Source organism: Antechinus flavipes, chromosome 2 (genome assembly GCF_016432865.1).
Source record: "Antechinus flavipes isolate AdamAnt ecotype Samford, QLD, Australia chromosome 2, AdamAnt_v2, whole genome shotgun sequence".
Taxonomy (NCBI): Eukaryota; Metazoa; Chordata; class Mammalia; order Dasyuromorphia; family Dasyuridae; genus Antechinus; species Antechinus flavipes.
In genome coordinates, this window is record NC_067399.1 from 151,753,703 (window position 1) to 151,773,503 (window position 19,801).

Here is a 19,801-nt window from a genome sequence, read left to right on the forward strand (position 1 = left end):
CTGGCCCATATTAAGTACTTAATAAAATGCTTATTAACTGACAAGATGTTAACATCTCAGAGTAAATCTACTTTGTTGTCCTATCCCCAAGCCAACAAAATCACAGGAGGAAAAAAAGGACTGGATTTGTAGCCAGAGGGTTTGGGTTCAAATGCTGCCACTTACTGCGCCTAAAGGCGAGTAACGAGCTCTCTGGGCCTCGTAGGCCTATAATGTTCTTCCTTCAACTCCTAAGAGTTGAGACTGTGTCTCTGGAGGAGGCGGGATTATGTTCCCGCATGATGCCTTCTCAGTCTCCGATACTAAAACGCCCCAAACGGCTCGATCCCACCATGTTATATATCTGATTTCCTCTCTGTTAAGGGCAAGGTGGCCTGCTCCGCCACTCTCAGCGCGGGGGCGGGATTAATACGCTCAAGCGAAAGTCCCCTCGACCCACGGGCCTGAACCTAGCCCCGCATCACCTGCCTCCTGCCTCTACTATCCATTTTCAGGAAATCAGGGGCTCAGGTCCTCGCCCTAAAGAGAGACTGGGAGGGGCAGAGTCGGCTTGGAGGTAGAGACTGAAAGGACCACGGGTGTCGTAGCGAAACGTAGCCTGAAAGGCAGGAACACGTTCCCGCCGTTTACGTCATCTCCCAGCACCAGATGGCACGCAGCGACCCTCGACAATGACGTCGTTTTTCAGCGCCAGTGACCGAACCAACAGTGACGGATATTGGGATGTCGGGGCGGAGCCCAGGCCAGCTAGGAGACGAGGGCGGATCGGACGGAGGAGAAGAGGCGGGGCCGGGGCGGAGCAGGCTGTCCCGGCGAGGGCGGGGCCGCGGGCAGGCTTTGAATTGCTCTTCTTTGAGGTGGGAGCCACAAGCCGCGGCTTCAGTCTGGGCGTCGGGAGACAGCGGTGTAGTCGCCATGAATGAGGCAGAGGGGCTGCGGCAGCGCCGGCCCCGGCGGCCTCAGGTCATCACCGAGGACAGCCAGGCGCAGGAGGCCAAGCAGGGCAGGTAGAGGTCGAGCCGCCTTGGTCGGGGATCCTCCGACTCCCCTGACAACCCGAATCCTCCACCTGGCTGGGACGTTGGATGGGGTGGGCTCCGGGGTCCCAAGTTTAGGCTCGGAGGATTGGGTTTACATGCATGAGTGTGTATCTGCATGCACGTATGGAAACATGTGCCTGCATGCATGTGCGTGCCTCTGTGAGCCCAGAATGCGTCTGCCCTGCTAGTTGCTCATTCTTTTCCTGAAGCTGCGGCTAACCAGGATTTTTAGCAGTCCTGAGTGTGGATTCCGCCACCGCAGTTATTCCTCCTAGTCCTCCTGGTCTTTGGCCTTTGCTGTCATCTGCGGGACTCACTCGGACTCTGGCTGTCCCCACCTGTCCCCAGGCTTTGCTCTGCGCCTAGTGCCTTTAAACATCTCATTTTCATTTCAGTCCGATAAACATTAAGTAACAAACATGAAGAATACCTAGGCTTTTCGTTCAATAACTATAGTTTAATGGGGGTAGTGAGGGATGAGGAACACATGCATAGAGACACGTATGAAAAAAGAGGAAATTACTACAAGAAACTTGAGGAAAGACAGGTCACTTGGAGATGGCAGTGAGAATTCATTTTAAAAATTTATTAAGCATCTCCATAGAACCTATGGAGATTTTTTTTTTCCATTTTATTTTTTAATCACATAGGTTCTTTTTTTATTATAGCTTTTTATTTACAAGTTATATGCATGGGTTATTTTTCAGCATTAACAATCGCAAAACCTTTTGTTCCAACTTTTCCCCTACTTCCCCCCCCCCTTTCCCCTAGATGGCAGGTTGACCAATACATATTAAATATGTTAAAGTATAAGTTAAATACAATATATGTATACATGTCCAAACAGTTATTTAATCACATAGGTTCTTGATAAATTTTAGTTGAATCGAATTAGGTGTAGGAGTACACATATAACAGTAAATATAAAATGAGGGAGAAACCAAAGGAGAGCCTTTACAAAATATTATGAGAAATTCGAAGAGGAAGTGATTACCTGAAAAAATTTTTTTTCTTTCTTTTCTTTTTTTAAAATTATGGCCTTAGACATGACATTTCCATATACAAAGAATGACAGAGAAAGAGGATTCTATATAAGAACTTCGATCTCTTATGTATAATTTGAGTTTTTAAAAATATATATTTTATTTAATGATAACACTGCTCTGCTTCTCTGTTGCCTTTTGAATTTTGAGATCACATTTTGAGGGGATTTGGGTGAAAGATGGTATGAATCACCAATTGGAGATGGCAAAACTTGAATTGCATCTTGATTTCAACAGGTAAAGATGATAATGATGTGTGTAGAAGTCCATTTCAGGTTTTGGAGTTGTATGCAAGGGCATAAAAGTGGAAGAGGGCAGCACAAGAATGAAGGAATGAGGAATAGTTTATTTTGCTCGAAACAAAGCAGGGAAAAAGAAGTATGAATAGGGATGAAAATGTTGTAGCTAGATTGTGGCTATCCACAGATGACAAGAACAACAGTTTATACTGTTTTCCAAGGCTTTGGAAAGATACTTAGAGGTTTTTGAAGGAAGAAGTGATATGATCATAGCACTGTATGAATGAAGATAATTGCAGGAGTAATCTGAAGGATAGCTTGAAGAGAAGATATCTTGGAATCAGGAAGACTAATTAGAAGAGTTCTACAACAGCTTGGTAGGAAGAATTGAAGACTTAAAATTGAGATGTAGCAGTAATTTAAAAAATAGGGAATGGATTCAATAGATGTTGCATAGGCTACTTCTTATGCTCAGTTCTGCTTTTTAGAATCCCTAGGCTCCTTCAATGATCAAATCAAATGCCACCCCTTTCATGAGGTCTTTTTCTGTTCTTTCTGAAGTTTCTTTTTGTATTTATATTGCATATTATTTTATATTTGTTTATATTGTTTATATTTGTTCATGTCACCCAATAGAAAATGATCTTTTTCAGGGCAGGAACTATTTCATCTTTATCTTTGTATCTGTAGGGTCTAGGATAGTGCCTTGCACTTGGTGTTGATTTTTGATAGTGCTTGGCTGAATGGAATTGGAGCTAGGGTTGATAATACTTGACAGCTGAAGTGAAGGTTAGCAAATGTGAATCCCATTGGAAACTTGAATGATGGGGAGATGATGGTATTATCAACACAAATAGAAATGTTAGGAGTAGGTTTGGTTTTTTTTTTTTGGGGGGGTCAAGATAAATTCAGTTTTGGACAGATGTTTTAGGCACAGGCAGATAATTGGAATATGGGATTAATGCTCTAGGGAGGACTTAGGGGTGAAGATACTGGTTTTAGTCATTTGCAAAGAATTGATAGTTGATACTATGGTAGAGGAGATTAAAATTGCCAAGAGAGATGATGTAGAGAGGTGAAAAAGCCAAGAAGACACTTCAGGAGGCAATCGGGAGTTAAGGGGCAGAAGAAAGATGAAGATCCAACAAAAGAGAAGGAAGGAATGGTTGGAGAGGTAAGAGAAAAACTATGAGAGTGAAAGTTATGGAAGCCAAGAAAAGAAAATATATCTAGAGGAGGGAATAATCAAAAATATCAAAATGCTGCAAAAAGGTCAAAGATGTTAAGAATGGCATCAGAATATTACAGAGAGAGACCAAAAAGAATAAAGGCATTCTGTACTATTGGCCAGGGCTCTTTTGACTCCATCTTTAAGGAAACTTAGGTTTCTTGATCCTGTTCTTAAATGTTGTTCTTAAATTTGAAGTTTTTATCTAAAACTCCATCACAATTAAATTAAGTGAAATCTCTACAACCCTCATGGATATATACTTAGGTATATAGATATAGGTATGATATAGCACATATTGAACTAAATGCAAGAGAGGCTGTTTGAATAACCTTATGATATGACTAAATGAGGAAGCATGATAATGTATTTTGAGGGATAGGTGTTTTTTAATAGCAGAATGGAGAGATTAATGTGATATCCTCATTCACAATGATCCCAAAAAAAGTCAAGTTTGGGAAGAATATCTTTGTAATGACATTTGAATTGAGAGGAGAGTAGTGAATATGACACTGACTTCTCAAGAGTCAGAAGACTTGTGTTGAATCCCGGATCACACAGTTACTAGTAATAAATTATTTGATAAATCATGTCACCTTGCTGAGCCTTAGCTCCCTCATTTGTAGAATGAGCCTAATGATACTTGCATAGCCTATCATAGACATTTTTTTGAGGAAAATGCTTTATAAACCTTAAAGATTGAAATATTATAAGATTTCTTTACTTTGTGATGTTATAATTAGAATTAGAAAGAAAGATAATCTGGTCTAATTCACACATTTTACTGATAAGAAAAACTGAATTCCAGAGATATGAAATACATCGCTTGGTGAAAACTAGTCCTTTGACTACAGATCCAATAATAAAAATGGAGGCTCTCAAACTATATATTCAGTATATGCAAATTTTCTAAAGCATTAATCTATACTGCATGCCATTTGCTATAATCAGTAGCATTTATTGCTAGCTTCTCAGTTTATAGAAAATAACAACAATAATAAATTGTTATTGTTCAATTGTGTCCAACTTTTCATGACACCATTAGAGGTTTTCTTGACAAAAATGCTGGAGTGGTTTACCAGTTCCTTTTCCAGCACATTTTACAAATGAGGGAACTGAGGCAAGTAGGGTTAAATGGCACATTAAGAATCACACAACTACTAAAGTTCTAGGATTAGATTTGAACTCAGGTCATTTTGACTCCAGCCTGGCATCTATCCATTATCTGGCCCATTAGTTTGCTATAGTAAAACTCTTTATAATTTAAAAATGCTTTCATATCAATTATCTCATTTAATCCTCAGTAATTGCTAGATAAATATAAGGCCCATTTTGTAATTGAGGAATGGAGGTTATATGATTTGACTAAAGTCACACAGCTAGTAAGTATCAGAATTAAGACTAGGATCCAGTCTTTTAATGCTTAATCCATTTTTCTTTCCCATAAACCATTGACTTCTCCATAGAAAATCTCAATCAATGATTTCAGTAATCTACAGAAACAAATATAAAAAAGATTCACTCATGCATTTAAAATAGAAAGAGGAAAGAAATGCACATTTTGAGGTTTTTACCAGATATCTTTTATTGCTTGGAGAGGGAATTCCTCATTGCAATGGGGGAGCTAAATTTAATTCTGAGCTCTCTCTTCATACACCTGTCACTGAAGCAGAAGGGGGAAAGGTTACATTTTTATTGCAGAGTTAATTAAACTGTTCTTATGTTTCTCTTTTGGGATTCACCCTTTTAATTTGTTTAAACTGAATGAATGGAATTGTAATGTACTTTGCAAGTGACTGGGTTGCTTTGATAGATTTCCTAACTTTTTTATCAGTCAGCGTTATCACTCTTCTCAAATTTACCTCCTTTTTTCCTTGTTCTTTTCTCCTATTCATTTCTATATATCAGTCTTGATCTTTTCTAATGTAACACCTGGATAAGGAAACATTATTGAATGTTTTCAAGTAATAAAAATTAAGTGCCTTATACTTATTATTTCTATCTTTTTAGAGAGATTCTTTTAAGATGTATATAACATTGTAACTATTTAGATTTCATCATTCACTTTACTGATGTTTTTATCTGAGATTTTTATCTTCGATAGTTAATTTTAGGGAGTTTTTCCATTTTTTCCCTAATTATTTCCTATAGCTACCTCAGAAATTAAGTGTTGCAAAATATCAAAAATGAATTAAAGAATGAAAGCAATATTCAAAACCAAGGAAAACAGTTGCAATAGTAACATATTGATACTTGAGAAAAGAAGTTTAGGATAGGCTTAAGAATACTTCAGAATAAGAAGTAAGATCTACTAGACAAAATCTATTATGTGAATTTATAAAAATACATATTCAAAGGAATAAAGTAGGAGAATCATAGATCTTAGAACTAGACTGCATGGTATAATTCCCTGTTTTCAAACAGATAAAATATCATTAATTCCATTTTATAGATGAGGTATATACCAGTTTAAGAGGCTAAGTTATTTGTCCATAGTTTACAAGTTTGCATAAGTGGTGGGGTGAAAAGAAAAATTGATCTTAATGAAAATTCAAGGAAGCTATTTAGCAAAAGTTTTTTTTTTTTTTTTATTGGATAGATAAACTCATACATAAAGCCATAGTTCTGGACATTATATTTGCCATTATAGCTTTAAATTTCTGTCAATTGTGAAGGAGAATGATCTTGACCTTAATTCCTCCATTCAATGTGGAAAATTACTAAGAGAAGTTTGCTAAAATATAAATGAAAGCTTCTTACTTGTAGCTTTCATTCTCAAATCTTTTATAAACTTATTTGACAATAAAAATTGTATATATTGTGAGCTATTCTCTTTTGAAGCACAGTTGCTTCTAGGACGAGAATGAAACTATGTAATAGTGTACAGCAATATCTTATTACTATTTAGAAGAGAAAGTGAAGGATGAAGGTTGAATAATAAGTTAAAAATTCAATAACTGTTTCATTCTTCTTTCAGGTAAATTTCCTTTCTCCTTCCTACCTCAACTCTATCTCAGATAGGCTTTGTTGTTATTTTTATTAACTTTGTAAATGAGCAGTGTGGAATAGTCTAGAACACTGAGATGAGTTAAGAAACCTGGGTTTTCTTTCAAGAATGGCCCCTTCTAAGTGAAGTTGAATTGCTTAATTTTCCCCTCTAAAATTCCTCATCTATAGAATGATAACAAAATATTTTCCTAGTTTGCTTCCAAGTTTAATGTAAAATGAGAACTATGGTAGGGAATTTAAGCTATAATCACTTCTTGCTAGATTTTCTTACTATTTGATAGTTATAAGTGTTTTAGTTCCAGTAATTACCTTGATCTTATATTTAATTGTCTTCATCCAGGAAAACTCAGATTTATTCAGTTTTTTTCCCCTTAGAGTTTCTGTGATGCTACATAGGTCTCCTTTATTCAAATAAAACCATTCTTAGTCCTTAGAATCATGATGCAAAGTATATGTTAATAGTTGACATTTTAATAGTATTTTAAGATTTGTGTAGTGCTTTATATATATATATATATTATTTGAGCCTTATAACAACTTTTTGGGATAGGTACTGTATATATTATTTACAATTTATAGAAATGGATATTAAAACTCAATTATGTGTTACCCTTGATTGGAAGTGGAATTCCATTCAACCAAAGTCTTCTTGATTGAGTACAGCACCATTTCTAGTAGAGTATGATGTCAGTCAGAGGACCTTGAAAAATCTTTTATTTGGCTTGTGGAACTTTCAGGATAAGTCCATAGAAAATCTTATATGTTGGGATTGAGCCCTCAATAATTGGCAAATCCAATTGCACAATTATGATTGTTTACTTACTCTTAGAGAATATATGAACTATTCAGTTTATATTTTTTTATAAGGGATGGAGGGACTGCTTGAGGCTGAAATTATCTCCAGAGATTGAAGACAATATGTTGTTTCTAATCTCATGAGGCACCGAAAAGTCAAAGTACAAATTTTCTTGGCCTGGACATGTCTGCACAGGTTGGGAAGGAAAAAACATTATGAAATAATTCATCCATTTTGTTACTAAAATTTATATAGTCTTTAATTTTGTTTCAACAAATGAACTGCATGCTTCAAGGTGAGAACAATTATCAACCCACTATGAGCCAGTGTTATGACTCAGTTGCCAAAAAAGCTAATACAATTTTAGGCTTTTTAAATAGAGATGTATTATTTTTGGACTCAGGAAGATAATTCTTTTCTATGTATTTGTCAAGGAATAGCTCTGTAACTCAATTTTGCATGCCGCATTTTAAGAGGGGGCATTGACAAATTGGAATCTACTTACTTGAGTTTAATCAGTATGTTGAAAAATCTGGGAACTGTGTGATATTAGGAAAATCTAAAGGAAGTAGAGTTATTTAGCTTGAAAAACAGAAAACTTCGGCAGGGAGGAAGAAGGAACTATGATAACTATCTTCACATATATGAAGGCAATATATAGAACTAGATGGATTTATTGTGTGTTCTTTCACAGGGCAGAAAGGAGTAGAAGCTACAAGGAGAAAGATTGTGGTTTAGTATCAGGAAGAAATTTCTCAACAACTTAAGATATACAAAATGAAATGAGTTTTTTGGGCATCTAGAGAGTTCTTTGTTACTAGAAGTTTTCAAGAAGAGTATATATGATTATTACAGTTACTACAGTAAAATTCCTATATGATGAAGGAAGTTGAACTAAATGATCTCTAAGACCCCTTCCATCTACAGAGTCCATGATTTTAAATATATGTTATGGTCAAAATTCTGTATTTGATAGGCTAATGTTTGAAAGAATGTTGTAAAACATGCTTTGACTGGTTAAAATAACCATTGTTGGTATTAGCTAACATCATTAACAATAACTTTTAGTATTGATTGCAGTCAGTATGTTGTATAAGATGGCAACCATATGAGATTAAGTGAAATGCTTTAATGTATATTTTGAAGATTAGAACCAAGTGTGTGAACCACACACACTTGTGTTTGTTGGTAAATGTTTAACAGTTGGCTCCCCCCCCCCAAAAAAAATACCCATGATCCATTTTAAGTATAATCTTCCTTTTTAAAAATTATTTTTATTTTTATTTTTAAATAACTTTTTATTGATAGAACCCATGCCAGGGTAATTTTTTTACAACATTATCCCTTGCACTCATTTCTGTTCCAATTTTTCCCTTCACTCACTCCACCTCTTCCCCCAGATGGCAAGCAGTTCTTTACATGTTAAATAGGTTACAGTATATCCTAGATACAATATATGTGTGCAGAACCGAACAGTTCTCTTCTTGCACAGGGAGAATTGGATTCAGAAGGTATAAATAAACCGGGAAGAAAAACAAAAATGCAAGCAGTTTATATTCATTTCCTAGTGTTCTTTCTTTGGGTGTAGCTGCTTCTGTCCACTCTTGATCAATTGAAACTGAATTAGCTATCTTTATCGAAGAGATCCACTTCCATCAGAATACATCCTCATACAGTATCGCTGTTGAGGTATAGAATGATCTCTTGGTTCTGCTCATTTCACTTAGCATCAGTTCATGTAAGTCTCGCCAGTCCTCTCTGTATTCATCCTGCTGGTCATTTCTTACAGAACAATAATATTCTATAACGTTCATATACCACAATTTACTCAACCATTCTCCAATTGATGGGCATCCATTCATTTTCCAGCTTCTAGCCACTACAAACAGGGCTGCCACAAATATTTTGGCACATACAGGTCCCTTTCCCTTCTTTAGTATCTCTTTGGGGTGTAAGCCCAGTAGAAACACTGCTGGATCAAAGAGTATCACAGTTTGATAACTTTTTGAGCATAGTTCCAAATTGCTCTCCAGAATGGCTGGATGTGTTCACAATAAGTGTAATCTTCCTTAATAACATTTGCCACTTTCTTAAATCTAAACAATCAATCAATAAATCAAATCTTGATTTGTAGTGTTTGCCAGTTTTTGAGATATAAATGCTTTAAACATTTTAACATTTGACTCTTGTATCAGTTTTAGCTGACTCCAGAACATTTCTGATTAAAACCAATTTTTTCCTAGGATAGGTGCAACATGGTTAATAGAGTTAACTTTATTACTGATCCAGGAAGGCACATGAGGAAAATAACCCTTCATATATGTATTGAACCCATTTCCATGTATTCTACATATGTGTGATGACTTATGCTATAGAGAATGTAGGTTTTCCATTACACATAGAAATAGTGAATCTCCCTTTTCTTCTTAATAAGGCATAAACTGACCAGTTTGTGAATTTGTTTGTTAAAGGTTAAACAGTTAAGATGGTGAAAGATTTCCTTATGAGGACTTAAATTTTCACAATTATTGCCTGGGGACCTCTTTCAACACATGGTACTATTTAGTTTGTTGCATCAGCTTTAGTTTTAACATCTAAAAAATTCCAGTGGGACCTTGTAATAATGGTGATTATATTCTTGAAAACATCCATGTGTTCAGTCTTCAGAATAAGCAAATTAATATTTCCCTCTTTGAACTTAAGAGTAACTTAAAGCATAAATATAAAGTCCCAATTGATATTTCCATTTAGTTAAAGGATTCAGGTAGTTTTTATTTAAATACATTTCTTGAATTAACTCACTTTGCCCCTGTCTCCCCTATTTCAATGGAATCATTAAATTTTGACTGGAAATAGAGGCAAAAATGAAAGTTTCCACTCTTAAAAAATGTGTGTATATTCATTTAATACATATGTAGCATGTATGTGTACACAAAAATATATAAACTGTTTTCTTGTAAGGTTTTTTTTTGGGGTGGGGATTGAGTGAGAGAAGGATACTAGCAACTTGGAGGGAGTCAGAAAAGCCTTTTGTAGAATAGAATTCCTTTTTTTTTTTTTTTAATTAATAGCTTTTTATTTACAAGTTATATGCATAGGTAATTTTACAGCATTGACAATTGCCAAACCTTTTGTTGCAATTTTTCCCTTTCTTCTCCCCATCGTCTTCCCTAGATGGCAGGATGACCAATACATGTTAAATATGTTAAAGTATAAATTAAATACAAAATAAGTATACATGTCCAAACCGTTATTTTGCTGTACAAAAAGGATCAGACTCTGAAATCATGTACAATTAGCCTGTGAAGGAAATAAAAAATGCAGGCAGACAAAAATATAGGGATTGGGAATTCTATGTAATGGTTCTTAGTCATCTCCCAGAGTTCTTTCGCTGGATGTAGCTGGTTCAGTTTGTTATTGCTCCATTGGAACTGATTTGGTTCATCTCATTGCTGAAGATGGCCCAGTCCATCAGAACTGATCATCATATAGTATTGTTTTTGAAGTAAATAATGATCTCCTGGTCCTGCTCATTTCACTCAGCTTCAATTCATGTAAGTCTCTCCAGGCCTTTCTGAAATTATCCTGTTGGCCATTTCTTACTGAACAATAATATTCCATAATATTCATATACCACAATTTATTCAACCATTCTCCAATTGATGGGCATCTACTCAGTTTCCAATTTCTGGCCACTACAAAGAGGGCTGCCACAAACATAGAATAGAATTCTTAACTGTTTTTGAGTTATGGACCCTTTTTGAGTCTGGTGAAGCCTATGGATACTTTCTCAGAATAATGTTTTTAAATGTATCAAATGAAATGCAAAAAGAAATAATAATATTTTAAAATATATCAAATTAAGTACAAAATGAATTCATAAAAGAAACCACTTATATTAAAATAGTTATCTAAATATTTTTAAAAATTCATCAGTTTTTTAGTATAGAAAATGTTTCTTGAACAGTCTTCAAGGAAAGATTCTAAGAGAAAGATGTGAGGCAAAGTGGGAGTACTTTCTAAGTGTGGTGGACAGCTGAGACAAAGGTATGGAGGTGGGAGATGTAGTTAATACATTTAAAGAATAGCAAAAAGGATAGTCTGAGTAGACCACAGACTGGGAAGGGAAATAATAAATAATAGGTTTGGAAAAGTATGTTGGGATCAGGTCATGAAGATCTTTGAAACCTAAACAGAAGAGCTTATATTTGATCCTCAAAGCAACAAAGAGTCATTAGAATTTATTCAAATGACATACTTGAGGGTATATTAGACTTGTCTTTAGGAAAATTATATTGATAACTTTGGGAAAGGTTGCATTGGAAAGGGGAGAAACTTGAGAAACTAGTGAGGAAGTTACATGCAGTACTTAATATATGTATGTGTTAAGCATAAACACAGCTAACATAAACCATTAATGCCTGTATCTTTAGACACAGACAGCCTTTCAGTGTATAGTATAAAGAATTTTGTGCTTATAAGCCAGATTTGAGAAATTGGAGTATTACATTTTTTATTTGTATTTCCCAATGTATTCTTCCTTTCCCCCCTTCCTTTAGACTACTCCCTATAAGATACGATTAAAAAATAGGATCCTGATTTCCTCTTTTTATCTTTCTTTCTTTTTTTTGCAAGCCAAAAAGTCTAAAAAAGCTCTAATACATTGAAAAAAATCTGACATGTGTAATATCCTACACTCATAGTCTACTACTGTGACAACAAACTTCATCCTTAAAATGATGTTAGACTTTCCTTTTAGAGCTGTTGTGGTATGCAAATGGGACATTTGGAATATGACTAATCAGTTTTCCTGTTTTCCCATATATAATGGAGCAAAATTACCTAATTTCTTTTTATTGTCATTATTGTGAGGTGTGTTGGTAAGGCTATGAAAATAATATGTTTGGAATAGTTGAAACTATGGGCAAGGAAATAACTTGAACAGATCCTTTCTCCTGCAATATGTAGAAGTTAAATCTTCAAGGGTAGACAGAATGCTAGGCCTGGAGTTAGAAAGAAATGAATTCACACATACCTATACCTTCTTGACAGCTGTCTGTCTGCTTCAGTTTTCTCAATTGTAACAGAGGGGTTATAATAACACCCATCCCCCAGGGTTAAAGTGCTTTACAAAATGCCTGGCATATGGTAGATCCTTAATAAAAGCTTGTTTCTTCTTTACCTTTTTCTTTTTCTTATTTGATACTTTCTCTGCAATCTTTCTTCAAAAACAGTAAAGCTAATAACTCTCTCACAGGTACCAGGCAATTTAGTGCTTCCAGGACTTCCAAGAAATAAAAGCCAACATGTTTTCTGGTAAAAGTAATGTATCTTCTGGAAGGGGAGGGGCAATAGTATTAAATTTTAACACAAGTAGTAAAAGTAAATAGTCAGTTATGAAGAAATTAGGTGAAAGGTTCTTCCCTTCCTGATAGCTCAACCTATGAAATAACCGTGTTTAATGAGATCTGTAATGCTGTTTTTATATTCTGCTGATTGTATTTATGTTTTATTTTTTGCAGCACTTATAGCAGTAGAGTTTTCCAGATGACCTTTATGATGCTAGCAGTGTCTCTTACCATTCCCTTGCTTGGAGCAGTAACTCTGCTAAATTGCCCCATTGATCCTCAGCCTCTCAGGTGAGTTGTAGTCCCAAGCCCCCATAATGATTTTCTAAAGATAATTTAATGAAACTATTATTTCTTTAGGGTGAAAGGGGATGATGAAGCAAATCTATAATTAAAGTTATTATGAGACAGAATTTTTTTTGGCGTTTAAATGATTAAAAAAAAATTTCTGAGTGCCAAAAGTGGTATTATTCCTGCTAGTCTTATAATTATATGAATATCTTTAAGCAGAATTTAAATGGCTCAAATTTGAAAAACTTTGATTGTTTTTAAGTAGGAAAAATTTATGCACAAAAAGTTAACTTCTAACTTGTCTTATTTAAAGTCTACTGTGCATTCATGTAATATTTTTACATGTGACTAATGTTCTATTTTATCTTAGTCATTTGCTAAAAATATCAATACAATCTATATTTAGCCAATAGGCTTATTATACCAAAAACAAATAGTTTAATTGTGTTTCACTGAAGTCAAACTATTTCTTTTTTGTTTTTACTTTTGTTTTTAGATAGTCAAATTATTTCTTGAGTAGTATTTTCAATTCTGTATGCAACAAACTGAAATGTGCCCAAAGTAGAGTGAGGAGGTGAAGAAAAGGTTTGCCAGTATTGAGGGTTGGAGGTAGAACATGATAGTAGTCATCAAATATTTTAAGGGTTATCATCTGGAAGGAGTAGGTTGATTCTATATATCTTGGTATATCCCAGAGACTGGAAGTAAAACCAGTGAATAGAGTAGTTATAGAAAGGCAGATTTCAGTTTATGATATGAGAAAAAAACTTCCTGACAATTTAGGCTATCCCAAGAATAGAATGGTTTTCTTTTTAAGTAGTGAGTTCTATTTCACATTCTGTGTTATAGGAGAAAATCTTTTGTGAAATAGGAGGATGTATTAGATGAATCTTAAGATTCTTTTGTTTCTTAAAAAAAATTTAATAGAAATTCTTAGGCTGGGATTTTCCTGCACATAGATGACAAAAGTATTTCTCATAAAATAATGGTTGGTATTGCTTATGATATTTTATAGGGCTATTTCTGACCATAACTTTTCTGTAGGTAGTTGATTTCTGAAGGGATGTCTTCAAGCATATTCCTTCCCAAGCAGTAAAAATAAGTATGTATAAAAGCATTATGTAGCAATTTTCTATGAATCAGAAAATATCAATTACATATAACTCCTAATTGATATGCTAAATATATGTGTAATAAAAGTAGTAAAACAATGAGATGTTTATTGGACAGATTTTAAAACAATTTTTAATTTAACAATAGAAAAATACTTGAAATTTTGTTATAATTGGTATGTATTTCCTCTATAATATAGATAGGATTAGAGAGTCAATAGAAAAATAAGAATGACAAGGACTTATTAAAGTAAATTAGGGCAAGAACAAGAGAAGGATGAAATGATTGGTGTTTTTTTTTTTTTTTCAAGATAGAAGTATTTTTTTTTTTTTTTTTACTCTCTCTCTCTCTCTTTTTTAAAATTTCATAGCTTTTTATTTAAAAGTTATATGTATGGGTAATTTTACAGCATTGACAATTGCCAAACCTTTTGTTCCAATTTTTCCCCTCTTTCTCCCCACCCCCTCCCCTAGATGGCAGAATGACCAGTAGAGGTTAAATATATTAGAGTATAAATTAGATACACAATAAGTATACATGACCAAACTTATTTTGCTGTACAAAAAGAATCAGACTCTGAAATATTATACAATTAGCCTGTGAAGGAAATCCAAAATGCAGGCAGGCAAAAATATAGGGATTGGGAATTTAATGTAATGGTTCTTAGTCATCTCCCAGAGTTCTTTCACTGGGCGTAGCTGGTTCAGTTCATTACTGCTCCATTGGAACTGATTTGGTTCTTCTCATTGCTGAAGATGGCCAGATCCATCAGAATTGATCATCATATAGTATTGTTATTGAAGTATATAAGGATCTCCTGGCCCTGCTCATTTTACTCAGCATCAGTTTGTGTAAGTCTCTCCAGGCCTTTCTGAAATCATCCTGTTGGTCATTTCTTACCGAACAATAATATTCCATAATATTCATATACCACAGTTTATTCAGCCATTCTCCAATTGATGGGCATCTACTCAGTTTCCAGTTTTTGGCACTACAAAGAAGGCTGCCACAAACATTCATGCACATACAGATCCCTTTCCCTTCTTTATGATCTCTTTGGGATATAAGCCCAGTAGTAACACTGCTGAATCAAAGGGTATGCACAGTTTGATGACTTTTTGAGCATAATTCCAAATTGCTCTCCAGAATGGTTGGATGTATTCACAATTCCACCAACAATATATTAGTCTCCCTGTTTTCCCACATCCCCTCCAACATAAAATGATTAGTTAAACCAGTTAGTAGAAAATCAATAAAAATTTTTACTTTCACTTATAACAACTATAGTTTATCTGATAATTCTTGTTATCTTCAACTTTGAATTAATATTGTTTGTTTGCAACCATTTTGCTTTTAATCTTCATTTACATGGGGTATAATTGGAACTTTTCTTTATAGGTGTTCAAAGAAGCAAAATTCTTTATGTGTCATGGAATATTTAAATTCATTTTAGTACAGAATAAATGCCTGATATGAGCAAGACATTGTGGTAGTTAATGGGAGGTGCTATTTTCTACTTTGGCCAAATCACTAAATCTCTCTGGACCTCAAGTTTCCTCATTAGTAAAATGAAGAAGTTGGACAAAATAATTTCTAAGGTCCTTTTATTTGGAAATCTTATGAAAATATTTGGTCTCCATTCTCAAATACTTTATCATCTAGTAGGATTGATAAGACTTTTACACAAATAAGTGTGACAGAATTAGTACCCAGAAGAGTATAAACAAAGGAATGTCAATTCTATCTGTGGAAGATTAGAGAAAGCTTCTTACAAGGGGTAAGTTTTAGTTAGGACTTTAGGATGGGTAAAATTGTAGCAGTTAGGGTTTATAGTAGATGAAAGAGTGCAACAGATGGGAAAAATTTTTGAACCACTAATAGTTCATTTTAGCAGCATTATAAAGTATATGAAGGAAGGAACAGTTTAAGAGATAAGTTTGGAATGGTAGGTTGGAGCTAGACTCCACAAATCTTTAAATGCTAGACTAAGAAATATAGACTTTAATAATCAGTAGAAAGTATTGAATGCTTTTGGTTAGGACAGTGATATCAGAGGTCATGTTAAGAGCATTATTCAAATCATTAAGTTGTAGAGTAGATTAGAGTGGGGGGAGAAAGTAGAAGCAGGAACATCATGTAGAAGTCTACCAGAATATTCCAGGAAAAAAAATAACGAAGGCCTCAACAGCAATTGGATTAGAAAGATGGAGATGGATATGAGAGAGTTTATAGAGATAGAATCTATAGGACTTGGCAACTGGTTGGATATTCTAAAGTTTCAAACCTGAATACCTGAGAGGATAACAGAGTCAATAACAGAAATAAGAAAATTGGGGGCAAGGAGAAGGATAATAAATTTGATTTTAGAAATGTTGAGCTTAATATGTTGTCAGGACATTCTGGTGGATATGTTCTATATATAGTTGGACATAGTAGACTGGAATTTGGGAGAAAGGTTAGATAGAGATTTGAGAATTATCTGCTTAGATTATTTTAGCTAAGAAAGAAATGGTTAAAACTGTTGAAGTAAGTAGATCACCAAGGTAGAGTTTGTGGAGATGGAAAAGAGTTTTGGATTGGGGGAGGCCCTCTGTAGTTTTGAAGTATGAGAACTTAGAGAAGGACCAACAAGAGACTTTGGAAATAAGCCATGAGAGGATAGGTGCAAAGAAGATATTGTGGGATGATGATTATCAATGTCAGATATTGCAGAGAGGTCAAGGAAAATTATTATTATTATTTTTTTAACTTCCATATTAGTCATGTTGCAAAAAAAAAAAGCAAGAAAAGTAAAGAAAGTAAAAAAAATATAAACACTCTGTACTTAGAAGTTCATCAATTCACTCTTTGAAGGTAGATAGTGTTTTACATTATGAATCTTTTGGAAATTTTGTGGATTATTGTATTGATCAGAGTAGTTAAGTCTTTCACAGTTGATTCTTGTTACAATATTATTGACACAGTGTACAGTATTCTCCTGGTTCTGCTAATTTCACTTTGTATCAGTTCTTATCTTTCATTTTGTATCAGTTCATGTCAATCTTCCCAGGTTTTTGAAAGTATTCCCCTTATTTCTTATAGCACATACTCATGTACTTTAAGTATATATGATTTACATATAGCACAGTCATATACTCACAACTTGTTCAGCCATTCCTCAGATTGTCATCTTCTCAGTTTCCAATTATTTGCCATCACAAAAAGAGCTGCTATAAATATTTTTGTATATATGGATCCTTTTCCATTTTCTTTGATTTTTTTGAGATAACAGGACTTAGTAGCAGTATTGCTTGGTCAGAATGTGCACAATTGGGCATGGTTTCAAATTATTCACAACTCTACCAATGATGTTATTAGCTTTCCAATTTTTTTATATCCCTTTTAATTTTTATCAGTTTCTTTTTCTGTTAGCCAATCTAATAGGCTTTGTCAGAGTTGTTTTTAATTGCATTATTCTAATTATTAAGAAATCAAACTTTTATCAAAGAAACTTGTTGTAAAATTATTTTCCTCTAATTTTATTTTCCTTCTGATTTTGATCATATTGATTTTGTTTGTATGAAAGCTTTTTAATGTCAATCAAAAATATTTTGTTTCCTCTTTATTGTTTAATTATACATTCTTTTCTTATCCATAGATCTGAAAAATATATAGCATTTTTTTATGATTACCTCATTTATGATATCATCCTTTATGTCTAAATCTTTATTCATTTTAACCTTATCTTAATATATACTGTGAATGTTGTTCTATGCCTAGTTTCTGCCAAACTGCTTTCCAGTTTCCCCAGCAATTTTTTTTTTTTATAAAATGTTGAGTTCTTACCCAAATGTTTGGATTTTTGGATTTATCAAACACTGGTTTACTTACTACTTTGTATTGTGTACCTAAACTGTTTCACTAATCCACCACTCTATTTCTTAGCCAATATTGAATTGTTTTTAATAATTGTTATTTTGTAATATAATTTGAAATCAAACTGCTTGACCTCCTTCCTTAGCAGTGGTTTTTTTTTATTGAATATCTTGATAGTCTTAACTTTTTGTTCTTTCAGATGAATTTTATCTTATTTTTCTAGCTTTATAAAATAATTTTTGGTAGTTTGATTGATATCACACTGAATAAGCAAATTAACTTAGGTAATATTGTAATTTTATGATAATGGCTTGACCTACTTATGATTAGTATTTCTCCAGTTGGTGATAATAGAGGTGTTAAGGAAATTTGGAATTTTGGTGAGAAGAAATGAATAAATTCATTGATATGCTTTCATTTGAAGTTAGATAGCATGTATTGATAGTGGAGCTAGTTGGCATGGTTTTGTGAATTTATCCATCAATAGATTTGTATATAAAATGGAAAAGACAGATTTATAAACAACTTGATAGTAGTGATTAACAAAATAGGAGTGATAGAAGATTAAAGATTTAGGGATTTAAAGGTAGAGGTCTATACAATTAAAAAAAAACTAAAAAAAATTTCTTTTCAAATGAAGATCTTTTTCCCTGAGAAAAATAGTTGTTTCTCTCTCATATTAATTGTCTAGTTAATATTGGGATAGGCAATCTAGGTTTTATATGATTTTCTCATTTAGAAACAACCCCCTGTAGGTTATTTAGCCAGCACTTATAAAGGACATTACTGATTCTCATTAATTATTAACCAATCAGAATTCAGTAACACCCACTCTTCTAAGGGTATTTAAATGTCAAGAGGGATCCTTGGTTTACAAGGGAAAGCCAAATGATCATTATTTTATGAATTATTTACAAGCCATAATTAATAAAATGATTAAATACCCAGAAATGATATCTTTTGGACTTTTTATATATTACATCTCCTTCTTTCCTCCCTTTCCCTTGCTCCAACTGAGAAAGCAAAAAAAAAAAAAAAAAACTAACAAAAAATATGCCAAACCTAATATAAATATGTATAATCAAATAAAACAAATTCTCAAATTGGCCATGTTCTAACAAATATGTCTCATTTTATACTTTTGAGTCCATTGTCTCTATATCATGAGGTAGGCAGGCAGCATATTTCAACATGAGTCCTTTGAACCTGTGGATGGTCATTGTGTTAATCAATGTTCCTAAGTCTTTCATCTTTGCTTGTCTTTTCAACATAGTTATTATTCATTTAATTATCCTCCTGGTTCTACTCATATCATTCTGCATCAATTTATACTAGTCTTCTTAGGTTTTTTTGAAACTGTACTTCATCATCTCATATAACATTCTTATGTTAATGCAATAATGTTAATGTAATAAAACTTACTATAGGATCAAATGGATAGGAATATAAGTGAATTTAGAACATGTGATGGAAGAACTGGGTAAAAAATAAGAAAGATGAAGTTCATGATAAGGATAAAGAGCAGATTCAATAGGAGGAGGTCATGGGAAAAGGATAGAAAGTTGTAGTCAGAGAGGATAATTTCAGAATACAGATTCTTGAAGCCTTTGAAAGGATGATGAAGTCTAAGATTGTGTGACTAAAATAAAATTCATTTGGAAGACAGAGAAATTGAAAATGTTGAAGAATTACCTGATCAGAGTATTACGAGGGTCATCAAAAAAGACAATTAAAGTCACTTAGGATGTTGGTAGAACATAAAGTGGAGAGGAAGATTGAACGAGATATTTAAGCCATTAAAGAAGGTAGAAGATTGCTGACTCTGGAGTTGGCAGATGA

General features: G+C 33.8%; 1 protein-coding gene across 3 annotated transcripts in view; it reads left to right on the top strand.

Moving 5' to 3' along the window:
* The first annotated feature begins 773 nt into the window (after positions 1 to 773).
* Positions 774 to 19,801, top strand: part of APMAP (adipocyte plasma membrane associated protein) — a 56,378-nt gene continuing 37,350 nt past the window's right edge. Inside the window, exons 1-2 of one of the 3 annotated variants that reach the window (XM_051975830.1) lie at positions 774 to 1,007; positions 12,878 to 12,994. In XM_051975830.1, the coding sequence (XP_051831790.1) occupies positions 916 to 1,007; positions 12,878 to 12,994 (209 nt within the window). In that variant the 5' untranslated portion in view covers positions 774 to 915. The remainder of the gene's footprint in view (positions 1,008 to 12,877; positions 12,995 to 19,801) is intronic. The other 2 variants (XM_051975829.1, XM_051975828.1) reach the window with 2 other exon arrangements.